The 16,277-nt window shown below is 37.7% G+C and overlaps 1 protein-coding gene across 1 annotated transcript in view; it reads right to left on the minus strand.

The window, feature by feature from the left end:
- The window catches only part of si:ch73-61d6.3 (occludin), a 61,026-nt gene that overhangs the window by 21,605 nt on the left and 23,144 nt on the right, over window positions 1-16,277 (minus strand). The window contains exons 4-5 of the mRNA XM_037535865.1: window positions 9,464-9,624; window positions 5,420-5,638 (exon numbers count right to left, since the gene is read on the minus strand). Coding sequence (XP_037391762.1) covers window positions 5,420-5,638; window positions 9,464-9,624 — 380 coding nt within the window. The remainder of the gene's footprint in view (window positions 1-5,419; window positions 5,639-9,463; window positions 9,625-16,277) is intronic.

The following is a 16,277-nucleotide window of genomic DNA, read 5'->3' on the forward strand; positions in this document are numbered from 1 at the left end:
AGTTTCTCATTAGGCTGAATGAATAACCGGCTCTAAATGTAGGTATCGTGATATAAACTGAGTCTGTTCTACAGTTTCTCATGAGGCTAAATGAATAACCGACTCTAAATGTAGGTATTGTGATACAAACCGAGTCTGTTCTACAGTTTCTCATTAGGCTGAATGAATAACCGGCTCTAAATGTAGGTATTCTGATATAAACCGAGTCTGTTCTACAGTTTCTCATTAGACTGAATGAATAACCGACTCTAAATGTAGGTATTGTGATATAAACCGAGTCTGTTCTACAGTTTCTCATTAGACTGAATGAATAACCGACTCTAAATGTAGGTATTGTGATATAAACCAAGTCTGTTCTACAGTTTCTCATTAGGCTGAATGAATAACCGGCTCTAAATGTAGGTATTGTGATATAAACCGAGTCCGTTCTACAGTTTCTCATTAGACTGAATGAATAACCAACTCTAAATGTAGGTATTGTGATATAAACCGAGTCCGTTATACAGTTTCTCATTAGACTGAATGAATAACCGACTCTAAATGTAGGTATTGTGATATAAACCGAGTCTGTTCTACAGTTTCTCATTAGGCTGAATGAATAACCGACTCTACTTGTAGGTATTGTGATATAAACCGAGTCCGTTCTACAGTTTCTCATTAGGCTGAATGAATAACTGACTCTAAATGTAGGTATTGTGATATAAACCGAGTCTGTTCTACAGTTTCTCATTAGACTGAATGAATAACTGACTCTAAATGTAGGTATTGTGATATAAACCGAGTCCGTTCTACAGTTTCTCATTAGGCTGAATGAATAACTGACTCTAAATGTAGGTATTGTGATATAAACCGAGTCTGTTCTACAGTTTCTCATTAGACTGAATGAATAACTGACTCTAAATGTAGGTATTGTGATATAAACCGAGTCCGTTCTACAGTTTCTCATTAGACTGAATGAATAACCGACTCTAAATGTAGGTATTGTGATATAAACCGAGTCCGTTCTACAGTTTCTCATTAGACTGAATGAATAACCGGCTCTAAATGTAGGTATTGTGATATAAACCGAGTCCGTTCTACAGTTTCTCATTAGGCTGAATGAATAACCGACTCTAAATGTAGGTATTGTGATATAAACCGAGTCCGTTCTACAGTTTCTCATTAGACTGAATGAATAACCGACTCTAAATGTAGGTATTGTGATATAAACCGAGTCCGTTCTACAGTTTCTCATTAGACTGAATGAATAACCGGCTCTAAATGTAGGTATTGTGATATAAACCGAGTCTGTTCTACAGTTTCTCATTAGGCTGAATGAATAACCGGCTCTAAATGTAGGTATCGTGATATAAACTGAGTCTGTTCTACAGTTTCTCATGAGGCTAAATGAATAACCGACTCTAAATGTAGGTATTGTGATACAAACCGAGTCCGTTCTACAGTTTCTCATTAGGCTGAATGAATAACCGACTCTAAATGTAGGTATTGTGATATAAACCGAGTCCGTTCTACAGTTTCTCATTAGGCTGAATGAATAACCGACTCTAAATGTAGGTATTGTGATATAAACCGAGTCCGTTCTACAGTTTCTCATTAGGCTGAATGAATAACCGACTCTAAATGTAGGTATTGTGATATAAACCGAGTCCGTTCTACAGTTTCTCATTAGGCTGAATGAATAACCGACTCTAAATGTAGGTATTGTGATATAAACCGAGTCCGTTCTACAGTTTCTCATTAGACTGAATGAATAACCGACTCTAAATGTAGGTATTGTGATATAAACCGAGTCCGTTCTACAGTTTCTCATTAGACTGAATGAATAACCGGCTCTAAATGTAGGTATTGTGATATAAACCGAGTCTGTTCTACAGTTTCTCATTAGGCTGAATGAATAACCGGCTCTAAATGTAGGTATCGTGATATAAACTGAGTCTGTTCTACAGTTTCTCATGAGGCTAAATGAATAACCGACTCTAAATGTAGGTATTGTGATACAAACCGAGTCTGTTCTACAGTTTCTCATTAGGCTGAATGAATAACCGGCTCTAAATGTAGGTATTCTGATATAAACCGAGTCTGTTCTACAGTTTCTCATTAGACTGAATGAATAACCGACTCTAAATGTAGGTATTGTGATATAAACCGAGTCTGTTCTACAGTTTCTCATTAGACTGAATGAATAACCGACTCTAAATGTAGGTATTGTGATATAAACCAAGTCTGTTCTACAGTTTCTCATTAGGCTGAATGAATAACCGGCTCTAAATGTAGGTATTGTGATATAAACCGAGTCCGTTCTACAGTTTCTCATTAGGCTGAATTAATAACCGACTCTAAATGTAGGTATTGTGATATAAACCGAGTCTGTTCTACAGTTTCTCATTAGGCTGAATGAATAACCGGCTCTAAATGTAGGTATTCTGATATAAACCGAGTCTGTTCTACAGTTTCTCATTAGACTGAATGAATAACCGGCTCTAAATGTAGGTATTGTGATATAAACCGAGTCCGTTCTACAGTTTCTCATTAGGCTGAATTAATAACCGGCTATAATGTAAGTATTGTGATATAAACCGAGTCTGTTCTACAGTTTCTCATTAGGCTGAATGAATAACTGACTCTAAATGTAGGTATTGTGATATAAACCGAGTCTGTTCTACAGTTTCTCATTAGGCTGAATGAATAACCGGCTCTAAATGTAGGTATTGTGATATAAACCGAGTCTGTTCTACAGTTTCTCATTAGGCTGAATGAATAACCGGCTCTAAATGTAGGTATTGTGATATAAACCGAGTCTGTTCTACAGTTTGTCATTAGACTGAATGAATAACCGGCTCTAAATGTAGGTATTGTGATATAAACCGAGTCTGTTCTACAGTTTCTCATTAGGCTGAATGAATAACCGACTCTAAATGTAGGTATTGTGATATAAACCGAGTCTGTTCTACAGTTTCTCATTAGACTGAATGAATAACCGACTCTAAATGTAGGTATTGTGATATAAACCGAGTCTGTTCTACAGTTTCTCATTAGGCTGAATGAATAACCGACTCTAAATGTAGGTATTGTGATATAAACCGAGTCTGTTCTACAGTTTCTCATTAGACTGAATGAATAACCGACTCTAAATGTAGGTATTGTGATATAAACCGAGTCTGTTCTACAGTTTCTCATTAGACTGAATGAATAACCGACTCTAAATGTAGGTATTGTGATATAAACCGAGTCTGTTCTACAGTTTCTCATTAGGCTGAATGAATAACCGACTCTACATGTAGGTATTGTGATATAAACCGAGTCCGTTCTACAGTTTCTCATTAGGCTGAATGAATAACTGACTCTAAATGTAGGTATTGTGATATAAACCGAGTCTGTTCTACAGTTTCTCATTAGACTGAATGAATAACTGACTCTAAATGTAGGTATTGTGATATAAACCGAGTCCGTTCTACAGTTTCTCATTAGACTGAATGAATAACTGACTCTAAATGTAGGTATTGTGATATAAACCGAGTCCGTTCTACAGTTTCTCATTAGACTGATTGAATAACCAGCTCTAAATGTAGGTATTGTGATATAAACCGAGTCTGTTCTACAGTTTCTCGTTAGGCTGAATGAATAACTGACTCTAAATGTAGGTATTGTGATATAAACCGAGTCCGTTCTACAGTTTCTCATTAGACTGAATGAATAACCGGCTCTAAATGTAGGTATTGTGATATAAACCGAGTCCGTTCTACAGTTTCTCATTAGGCTGAATGAGTAACTGACTCTAAATGTAGGTATTGTGATATAAACCGAGTCCGTTCTACAGTTTCTCATGAGGCTGAATGAATAACCGACTCTAAATGTAGGTATTGTGATATAAACCGAGTCCGTTCTACAGTTTCTCATTAGACTGAATGAATAACCGGCTCTAAATGTAGGTATTGTGATATAAACCGAGTCTGTTCTACAGTTTCTCATTAGGCTGAATGAATAACCGGCTCTAAATGTAGGTATTCTGATATAAACCGAGTCTGTTCTACAGTTTCTCATTAGACTGAATGAATAACCGGCTCTAAATGTAGGTATTGTGATATAAACCGAGTCCGTTCTACAGTTTCTCATTAGGCTGAATTAATAACCGGCTATAATGTAAGTATTGTGATATAAACCGAGTCTGTTCTACAGTTTCTCATTAGGCTGAATGAATAACTGGCTCTAAATGTAGGTATTGTGATATAAACTGAGTCTGTTCTACAGTTTCTCATTAGGCTGAATGAATAACCGGCTCTAAATGTAGGTATTGTGATATAAACCGAGTCTGTTCTACAGTTTCTCATTAGACTGAATGAATAACAGGCTCTAAATGTAGGTATTGTGATATAAACCGAGTCTGTTCTACAGTTTCTCATTAGGCTGAATGAATAACCGACTCTAAATGTAGGTATTGTGATATAAACCGAGTCTGTTCTACAGTTTCTCATTAGACTGAATGAATAACCGACTCTAAATGTAGGTATTGTGATATAAACCGAGTCTGTTCTACAGTTTCTCATTAGGCTGAATGAATAACCGACTCTAAATGTAGGTATTGTGATATAAACCGAGTCTGTTCTACAGTTTCTCATTAGGCTGAATGAATAACCGACTCTAAATGTAGGTATTGTGATATAAACCGAGTCTGTTCTACAGTTTCTCATTAGACTGAATGAATAACCGACTCTAAATGTAGGTATTGTGATATAAACCGAGTCCGTTCTACAGTTTCTCATTAGACTGAATGAATAACCGGCTCTAAATGTAGGTATTGTGATATAAACCGAGTCCGTTCTACAGTTTCTCGTTAGGCTGAATGAATAACCGGCTCTAAATGTAGGTATTGTGATATAAACCGAGTCCGTTCTACAGTTTCTCGTTAGGCTGAATGAATAACCGACTCTAAATGTAGGTATTGTGATATAAACCGAGTCCGTTCTACAGTTTCTCATTAGACTGAATGAATAACCGACTCTAAATGTAGGTATTGTGATATAAACCGAGTCCGTTCTACAGTTTCTCATTAGGCTGAATGAATAACCGACTCTAAATGTAGGTATTGTGATATAAACCGAGTCCGTTCTACAGTTTCTCATTAGGCTGAATGAATTACCGGCTCTAAATGTAGGTATTGTGATATAAACTGAGTCCGTTCTACAGTTTCTCATTAGACTGAATGAATAACCGGCTCTAAATGTAGGTATTGTGATATAAACCGAGTCCGTTCTACAGTTTCTCATTAGACTGAATGAATAACCGGCTCTAAATGTAGGTATTGTGATATAAACCGAGTCCGTTCTACAGTTTCTCGTTAGACTGAATGAATAACCGACTCTAAATGTAGGTATCGTGATATAAACTCAGTAGGCTGAATAAGATTTTTTCCGAGCGTCACCTCATCCAGTAGTCCTGGTCCAGTTCGTTTCCTGTCTCTCCGCCTGTGGTGTACTCAGTCTCGTACTGAGATTCGTCCAGTTCTGGGTTCCTCCTGCGTCTTTTACCACGGTTTGCTGAGGGTTTCCTCACGCCGTCTGTTCGGTCTGAGGGGCTGGAGCTAGCGCCACCTGGTGGATACTCCGGCTCGTATGACCGACCCAACAAACGGTCAGAATAACTGCGGAGAGAAAGAAACTCAGTGTAGAAGAACTGGCAAGAATGTGGCACTTCAGACAAAAACAACAGGACCAAAACCAGCTGTAGCTTAATGTTGGAGCTAAACTGCTGTAGCTGAATGGTGGAGCTAAACTGCTGTAGCTGAATGGGTGGAGCTAAACTGCTGTAGCTGAATGGGTGGGGCTAAACTGCTGCAGCTGAATGGTGGAGTTAAACTGCTGCAGCTGAATGGTGGGGCTAAACTGCTGTAGCTGAATGGGTGGGGCTAAACTGCTGTAGCTGAATGGGTGGGGCTAAACTGCTGTAGCTGAATGGGTGGGGCTAAACTGCTGTAGCTGAATGAGTGGGGCTAAACTGCTGCAGCTGAATGGTGGAGTTAAACTGCTGCAGCTGAATGGTGGCGCTAAACTGCTGCAGCTGAATGGTGGAGCTAAACTGCTGTAGCTGAATGGGTGGGGCTAAACTGCTGTAGCTGAATGGGTGGGGCTAAACTGCTGTAGCTGAATGGGTGGAGCTAAACTGCTGCAGCTGAATGGTGGAGCTAAACTGCTGCAGCTGAATGGTGGAGCTAAACTGCTGTAGCTGAATGGTGGAGCTAAACTGCTGTAGCTGAATGGGTGGGGCTTAACTGCTGCAGCTGAATGGTGGAGTTAAACTGCTGCAGCTGAATGGTGGGGCTAAACTGCTGTAGCTGAATGGTGGAGCTAAACTGCTGTAGCTGAATGGGTGGGGCTAAACTGCTGCAGCTGAATGGTGGAGTTAAACTGCTGCAGCTGAATGGTGGGGCTAAACTGCTGTAGCTGAATGGGTGGGGCTAAACTGCTGTAGCTGAATGAGTGGGGCTAAACTGCTGCAGCTGAATGGTGGAGTTAAACTGCTGCAGCTGAATGGTGGAGCTAAACTGCTGCAGCTGAATGGTGGAGTTAAACTGCTGCAGCTGAATGGTGGAGCTAAACTGCTGCAGCTGAATGGTGGAGCTAAACTGCTGTAGCTGAATGGGTGGGGCTAAACTGCTGTAGCTGAATGGGTGGGGCTAAACTGCTGTAGCTGAATGGGTGGAGCTAAACTGCTGCAGCTGAATGGTGGAGCTAAACTGCTGCAGCTGAATGGTGGAGCTAAACTGCTGTAGCTGAATGGTGGAGCTAAACTGCTGTAGCTGAATGGGTGGGGCTTAACTGCTGCAGCTGAATGGTGGAGTTAAACTGCTGCAGCTGAATGGTGGGGCTAAACTGCTGTAGCTGAATGGTGGAGCTAAACTGCTGTAGCTGAATGGGTGGGGCTAAACTGCTGTAGCTGAATGGGTGGGGCTAAACTGCTGCAGCTGAATGGTGGGGCTAAACTGCTGTAGCTGAATGGGTGGGGCTAAACTGCTGTAGCTGAATGAGTGGGGCTAAACTGCTGCAGCTGAATGGTGGAGTTAAACTGCTGCAGCTGAATGGTGGAGCTAAACTGCTGCAGCTGAATGGTGGAGTTAAACTGCTGCAGCTGAATGGTGGAGCTAAACTGCTGCAGCTGAATGGTGGAGCTAAACTGCTGTAGCTGAATGGGTGGGGCTAAACTGCTGTAGCTGAATGGGTGGGGCTAAACTGCTGTAGCTGAATGGGTGGGGCTAAACTGCTGTAGCTGAATGGGTGGGGCTAAACTGCTGTAGCTGAATGGGTGGGGCTAAACTGCTGTAGCTGAATGGGTGGAGCTAAACTGCTGCAGCTGAATGGTGGAGCTAAACTGCTGCAGCTGAATGGTGGAGCTAAACTGCTGTAGCTGAATGGGTGGGGCTTAACTGCTGCAGCTGAATGGTGGAGCTAAACTGCTGTAGGCAAACTAATCACAACAACAACGAATGCTAGTCAGGTTGCTTCTCCAGCTTAGTTTTCATGTATGGAATGTGTGGATTTGGGAGTGAATGGTACATTTGTAATGTTTGAAAACGAAATAAAGTAAAATAAACTCTTTTATTTTAAAGAAGTGAGGAACATTTGCGCCTCCATGATGAAGCCTTTCCATCCTACCGCCTGCTGCCGTACCTGTGTGCAGAGACTGTATAATGAATCAAAGAGCTGCAGTTTGGATTTGTTATATCTTAAACAAACAGCATCCACACAGCACCACAAGCTCACTGCATGAAAGCCAAGGTCAGTGAGGGAGAACTGCTGATCACACTCTTCTGAGTGGTGGAGTATGATTGTGTGGACTGAAGCCCAGAGCAGCTCTGCAGGAGCACAAATACCATTCAAAATTACTTTTAACCCTCAGCAGCCCACAGTCATACAGTCATACCACTGCCATAGTGTTATATATTCCATTTATTCTACATCACACATAACTGACTACACTGAGAAAAATAACACCTTGGCAAGTGAAAACTATCTTAAAAGTAGTCATTACATTTAATATTTCTCATGTTGACACTGTTCTAAGCTTATTACAAGATTATTTCATTTATTTCTAGACAATTTTTATTTATTGCAAGTAATTTTATCACTTAAAATTATCCCCCTATATTAACAGATAATTTAGCTTATTTCTAGCATGTTTCTTAAACCATGGACCGATATAGTGAGACAATTTCACGAATGTAGAAATGTCTATGTTCTTCAGAAAAGACGGTTCTTCAGTAATTCTATATAGAATCATGAATGCTCAAAGAACCATTTGCATGCTTTGATATTTGAATGATGAAACGATTCTTCGAAATGTAGTACACGGTTCTCTACATTATATCATTTTTGAAAATGGTTCTATATGGCACCAGAAAGAGACCAAAGAAGAACCTTTTCTTGGTGCAAAGCATGTTCTCCATTGATCTGAAGAAGCATTTCTCCATGCAAAGAACCACTTAATCATGCAAATCTTTCTTTGAGTGGTCATGGCTCTATACAGAACCAGTCTTTGGTAAAGAACCATTGAGAACCATCTTTTTTAACAGTGTAGACCTACAAATCAGACAATATTGTTGCTTGTTTTAAAATACCCCATCAGCCCCATTACAGAGACTGGATTTTGAACTTTATACATTTTTCTTCTTTGGCCACGTTGAGAACACAACATCCATTATTTCCATAAACAATAAGCTGCACTCATCAGACAGACCAATACATGTTTTCACTGAGCATCAGTCCATTTCAGATGAGCTTGAGCCCAGAGAAGTTGGCAGTGTTTCTGGACACTGAGTACAGTCTTAACTCACATTTCTGGACAAGCCAACGGCTTTTTAAAGCCCATGTGGTGATATCATCACAGAAACATGCTGCTTTTTATTTTTCTGGACTCCCTGAATCTGTTGATGATATTATGCATATCATATATTTGATGATATTATAATCTATTGATGATATATACATATAGGATTGAGGAATGTTAACTTTTCCAAATGCACCATCGCTAATAAAGGACTTTGCTTTTTCTGCATACTCCCTTATACCCAAGCATGACTGCATCACCTGTTTAAGATGTCTTTAGAACATTTCCCAGTGTTCCTGGTCTAACATTGCTCCTGTACTAAAGATCTGCAGGCTTCAAATTCTGGACGAGTGTATGTTTGTAAAAAACTCATATTGGTAAAACAGTAAATATCTTGCCTTTGTATGATTGTTGTTTGTATGATTGATGTTTAGATTAGGTTTTTCCCCTCTTCTGTCTACAAACACTCATGTAGTCTGGACTGAAAGTTTAGAATCTGAACATTCCACACAGTTTCTCCACTTATTTGAATGAGCAACGAGTCAAAAACAATTCATATAAAATTACAGCATGACTTTATTATTTACAGTGACAACTGTCACTGCTAAGTGGCTGAGTTTGGGGTCATTTCCAGAGGGGCACTCACGCTGGGGGTGTGTAGGGGTCACTGCTGAAGCCCCCTGGACTCTTTGGGGGGATGGAACTGACACTCTGGGACTGAGACTTGTTGAGGGGTGGAGCTCCTTTCTCTGAAAACATCACCGATGGCTCATGCGTGCTCTGACCATCCTGGTCAACGTTATTGACCTGAAAAAGAACAATCAACTTTTAGAACCAGAAGAAAATTATCCCGTCATTAAGACTTATTATTTGGTGACTGCTACGAATTAAATCAGCGGAGCTGGATTCAGTTAAATGCAAAAATCTGAATTTGAATGAATGAATAAATTTGTAGTTCTGAACCGAAACTGAATTTGAAGGACTGGAATAGAGTAAAATAACATTTGAAACTGAATTTCACTGTTAATGATGTGTAATCCAATATATAAAAAATATTAGTTTTCCTATTAACTCACATTTTAGAGTTACTCCTCATTCAAAATAAAAAGATTTAAACTCAAAATTTTGCATCTGTCTACTACAAATTATTCAATATCTACTATAACTTCTTAGGTAAACACTATGAATTATTCAGCAATCATTATGAATTCCTCAATATCTACTATGACTTATTCATTATCTACTATAAATTATTCAGTATCTACTACGAATTATTCTTTATCTAGTATGAATTACTTAGCATCTACTATGAATTATTCAGCTTCCACTATGATTCAATATGTACTAAGAATTATTCAGTATCTACTATGAATTATTTAGCATTAACTATGAATTATTCAATATCAACTCTGAATTATTCAATATCTACTATGGATTATTCAGCATCCACTACGAATTATTCAGAATTTACTATGAATTATTCCGCATTTACTACATATTATTCAATATCTACTATATATTATTCTATATCTACTATATATTATTCAGCATCCACTATGAATTATTCAATATCTGCTATGAACAGTTCAGCATTTACTATGAATTATTCAGTATCTACTACAAATTATTCAGTATCTACTATGAAATTATTCAGCATCCACTATGAATTATTAAATATCTACTATGACTTAGTTTACTTTATTTTACTTTATTTACAATTAAATATTCAGTATCTACTATGAATTATTCAGCATTTACTATAAATGATTCAATAGTTACTGTGAATTATTCAATATCTACTACGAATTATTCAGCATCCACTATGAATTATTCAGCATTTAATATGAATTATTCAAAATCTACTATGAATTACTCAGCAACCACTATGAATTATTCAATATCAGCTATGAATTTTTCAATATCTACTATGAATTATTCAGCATCCACTATGAATTATTCAGCATTTATTATTAATTATTCAATATCTACTATAAATTATTCAGTATCTACTACAAATTATTCTTTATCTAGTATGAATTACTTAGCATCTACTATGAATTATTCAGCTTCCACTATGATTCAATATGTACTAAGAATTATTCAGTATCTACTATGAATTATTTAGCATTAACTATGAATTATTCAATATCAACTCTGAATTATTCAATATCTACTATGGATTATTCAGCATCCACTACGAATTATTCAGAATTTACTATGAATTATTCCGCATTTACTACATATTATTCAATATCTACTATATATTATTCAATATCTACTATATATTATTCAGCATCCACTATGAATTATTCAATATCTGCTATGAACAGTTCAGCATTTACTATGAATTATTCAGTATCTACTACAAATTATTCAGTATCTACTACAAATTATTCAGCATCCACTATGAATTATTAAATATCTACTATGACTTAGTTTACTTTATTTTACTTTATTTTACTTTATTTACAATGAAATATTCAGTATCTACTATGAATTATTCAGCATTTACTATAAATGATTCAATATTTACTGTGAATTATTCAATATCTACTACGAATTATTCAGCATCCACTATGAATTATTCAGCATTTAATATGAATTATTCAATACCTACTATGAATTACTCAGCAACCACTATGAATTATTCAATATCAGCTATGAATTTTTCAATATCTACTATGAATTATTCAGCATCCACTATGAATTATTCAGCATTTATTATTAATTATTCAATATCTACTATGAATTATATCTGCTATGAACAGTTCAGCATTTACTATGAATTATTCAGTATCTCCCATGAATTATTCAGCATCCACTATGATGATTCAATAATCTACTATGAATTATTCAATATCTACTATGAATTATTCAGCATCCACTATGAATTATTCAATATCTACTATGAATTATTCAGCATCCACTATGAATTATTCAATATCTACTATGAATTATTCAACATCCACTATGAATTATTCAGCATTTACTATGAATTATTCAGCATTTACTATGAATTATTCAGTATCTCCTTTGAATTATTCAGCATGCACTATGAATTATTAATCTACTATGAATTATACAGTAATTGATAACTACTGTAAATTATTACATATCTACTATGCATTATTTAATAACTACTACAATTGTTTTCATTGTTTTATTAACATTATTCTTTCAGTGGTCAGAGATCAAGTAGGTCCGTTTCACAAATTATTGCATAATTAAGTGATCCACAACATAATCCACCTTCAACAAAAGCCTTTCAAACTCTTTGTTTCCATGAGTTCCGTTTTTCTCCCAAAAACAGACCCCAGAGCGCCTTCTCCCTCCTTTCTGCGCCCTTCCTTTCCCAAACTTTATTTTTTCCTTTATCCGTACTCGCAGGAAGAGCTCTCAGAAGAGAGGAACAAAAGCAAAAGTTGCTTGACTCTTCCTGGAGCAGCGAGGGTCGGATTCATGGAGCAGTGAGGGAATCTCTGCATGGCACAAAACACAGAACCGGCAGTGGTGACCGACACAAATAAACACAAGGATGCTCCAGATCCGTCCCTTAGAGCCACGCTAGCCTCGTAGCTGCTGAGTTACAACTAAAGAAGCTGGGAATTTGCATTCAGTGTTTCGGGATCATACAAATTCTCACCGTAACATTACGGCTTTCTAACGTATTTAATGTTTAAAGTTTAAATGTAATAAGGTGCGGCGCCACCACTGCATATAACGTATCATTTAGTAATACCTAGAGAAACAATGAGTAATTTAGAGGTAAGCACACCTCGTTACCATTATAATCACATCATTACTCGCTTATCACTGAACTTCAGACACGCGTGAGCCACTCCATGGTTTCAGTTTAATAAAGCTGAAGGTGTGGCGGAGGCGCTGAGCTTCGTAATGAGACCATAATACTTTACTGAGTAAAAACAGCTTCAATCTAGCCGATTTAGCTCATTGGTGTAAGTACATTATAAGATTATCAAACTTATTTCTAGACATTTCACTTACCTTTTAAGTCATTTTATCTGCAGAAAGGGTTTTATTCCACTGCCAAGTCGTTATATTCGTTTGTACCACTCTTTAATAAACAAAATGACCTGCATTATTTCTCTAAAGCACTAAATGATGTGCCAACAGAATAAGACACTTTCAGCCGATAAAATGACTTAAATCAAGTAAAGACGTTGAGAAATAAGGTCAGTAATTGTGTAATATACTTCAAACAATCCTATAATGAGAAATATGTTGAGTAGATTTAGGGTTTTTTCTCGTGTTGGGTGTAATAAGCTGAATCGCTCTCAGTGCTGATTTCAGGAGTGAACACAACAGAAGAAAGCGACGGGTGGGAGATAAGAAAATAAACACAGCTGGAGTTCAAAGCATACAGCTAAAACAATAGAGGCAGGTATGTATAGGAGAAGGTGTGTGTGGGTGTGTGTGTGTGTGTGTGTCATCAGCAGCTGTGGTTGTGAGCATGTCTTGGGGAGGAGAGATTTCCTCTACAGATCACAGATTAGAGCCACACGCAACACCAGGCCCTGAGAAACACCACAGACTATCAGCTGCTCTATGCTGATTTATGTTAGTCTATGCTGGCCTATGCTGGTTAAGGCTGGTCTATGCTGATTTATGTTAGTCTATGCTGGCCTATGCTGGTTAAGGCTGGTCTATGCTGATTTATGTTAGTCTATGCTGGCCTATGCTGGTTAAGGCTGGTCTATGCTGATTTATGTTAGTCTATGCTGGCCTATGCTGGTTAAGGCTGGTCTATGCTGATTTATGTTAGTCTATGCTGGCCTATGCTGGTTAAGGCTGGTCTATGCTGATTTATGTTAGTCTATGCTGGCCTATGCTGGTTAAGGCTGGTCTATGCTGATTTATGTTAGTCTATGCTGGCCTATGCTGGTTAAGGCTGGTCTATGCTGATTTATGTTTGTCTATGCTGGTTAAGGCCCATCTATGCTGGTCTATGCTGGTTAAGGCTGGTCTTTGCTGGTTAAGGCCAGTCTATGCTGATTTATGTAGTCTATGCTGGCCTATGCTGGTTAAGGCTGGTCTATGCTGATTTATGTTTGTCTATGCTGGTCTTTGCTGATCTAAGCTGGTCTATGCTGGTTAAGGCTGGTCTATGCTGATCTAAGATGATCTATACTGTTTAAGGTCGGTTTATGGTGGTTTATGTTAGTCTATGCTGGTTAAGGCCGGTCTATGGTGATCTATTGTGGTTAAGGCTGATCTATGCTGATCAATGCTGGTTAAGGCTGGACTATGCTGGTCTATACTGGTGTATGCTGGTCTATGCTGGTTTATGTGGTCTAACAGAGTGGCTGAAAGTGTCTTATCTCATAGGCAGATGATTTTATGTCTTAAACATTCATTTTTCAAATAAGCAAAATTATCTGCTTTATTTCTCAAAACAAGTAAATGATTTGCCAATGAAATAAAACACTTTCACCACATAAAGTTACTTAAAACAAGAAAAAATGTTTTATAATCAATAATTCAAGAATCATTGTTTTCTTACATTCTTACAATAGTCTCATAATGAAAAAGGTTATATATATATATGCTAAGAGATCATGTATTGCAGTGTACAATATGGAAATTGTTATGGGAACCATTAGTGGAAAGTGTAGCGCAATGATGGAAATAAATGTACAGTAACTTTAGAAATATCTGAAGTGGAAACACTAGGTGTGATAATAGTGTGTGTGTGTGTGTGTGTGTGTGTGTGTGTGTGTGGTTTGTTTGTGCGGTGTGTGTTTCACATTACAAAGACAGGTGTCAATTTAACACCTACAGTGTTCATCTGACTCCACTTTAGCCACGCCCACTCCAACTTCTCTCTCTCTCTCTCTCTCTCTCTCTCTCTCTCTCTCTCTCGCACGCACGCACGCACGCACGCACACACATTGCAGGGAGCTCACATCTGAGTGTGTGTGTGTGTGTGTGTGTGTGTGTGTGTGTGTGTTCTTGTCTCGCTATACTTGTGAGGTCCTCACTTATTTTGAACACAAATTCTTTTTTTTCTTTTTTAAACTAAAAAAGCAGAAGGTTTGCTGAGGTTAAGGCGTTAGAATGAACACAAAGCAAAAAACAGAAAGAAAGGAAGACAGAGGAAGCAAGAGTGAAAGTAAGTAAAAGAGATGAGTTAGAATAAACAGAGTGGTGGGGAAAGAGAGACAGAGAGAGAGAGAGAGAGAGAGAGAGTGAGAGAGACTGAGAAAGAGAGAGAATTAGAGAGAGAGAAAGAAAGAGAGAGAGAGGGACGGTGTGAACAGAGTTTTACATCTTTACATGATCAGAATGTATTTAAACAGCGATCGATATCTGTGACATTCTGACAGTCGCATCACACCTGGTCTGCACTGTCCTACAGTAAACGCTCTGCATTATAACCCCAGAATGAGGCACATCACTGCATGTGAATATTTTTCATATAATAACATAAATAAGTGGTTAAGATTTAATCAGAGTGGTTTTACACACTGACTGAGTCAGAACTGTTCACAGTGGTGGTGATGGGAACCAGACGTCCCTCTAAAAGCTCCTCACAGAAAGTTCCTACATGAACTGGTTCTGAATTCACTGCCTGATGACTGAGACGCTGTTTTATGAGAGTTTAGAGAACTTCAACTCCATTCATGGTGGAGGGAGACATGCAGGGCGCTGTGCGGCAAAATAGTCCCCAAAGAAAACTCATTATTCCAGATTTTCCACTGTTTTCCATCATCAGCATTCCATATAAACTCAGAAGACTCGTGTAGGTTCTCTGGTGGTTCTGGATGGTAAATAAAATGTCTGTATCTGTGTTGTAGTCATGGCGACGCCTGGTTCCTATCACCACCACTGTAAAGACATCTGAACCACTTCACACCAAACCGCTCTGAATCCCTCTGTGTTTACAGCTTAGACACTGAGTTATGGAGGAATTTTGGAAATTGGGTGTAATTCTGAGGCCTCAGTGATCAGTAGATGTTCCATCACCTGCTAACACAAGTCATTATTATTGTTTTAGAATATTTTTTCATTATACTGCAGAAAATGATACCTTTGCAAGTGACAGTTTTAAATGTAGTCAGTATATCTAATTTCTCATTATGAGGTTCTTGTAAGAATATTAGACGATTATTAACTTATTTCTACACTTTTTCTTATTCATTATTAATCATTTTATGTGTTGTAAGTGTTTTGATCAATTGGCAGATCATTTACCTGTTATCAGAAAAAATTCAGATCATTTTGCTCATTTCAAGAAATGATGTTTAAAATGATCTGCCAATGAAACAAGATACTTTAATTAGATAAAATGGCTTAAAACAAGTAGAAAATATATTCTCTCATAATGAGAAATATTAGATATATTGACTAGATTTAAGATGTTTTCACTTGCTAAGATATGTTTTGCATTGTAGCCATTATCAGTTACCTTGAAAAGTCTTGCTGATCTGTCTACACATCTA

This window comes from Pygocentrus nattereri, chromosome 28 (assembly GCF_015220715.1).
Source record: "Pygocentrus nattereri isolate fPygNat1 chromosome 28, fPygNat1.pri, whole genome shotgun sequence".
Taxonomy (NCBI): Eukaryota; Metazoa; Chordata; class Actinopteri; order Characiformes; family Serrasalmidae; genus Pygocentrus; species Pygocentrus nattereri.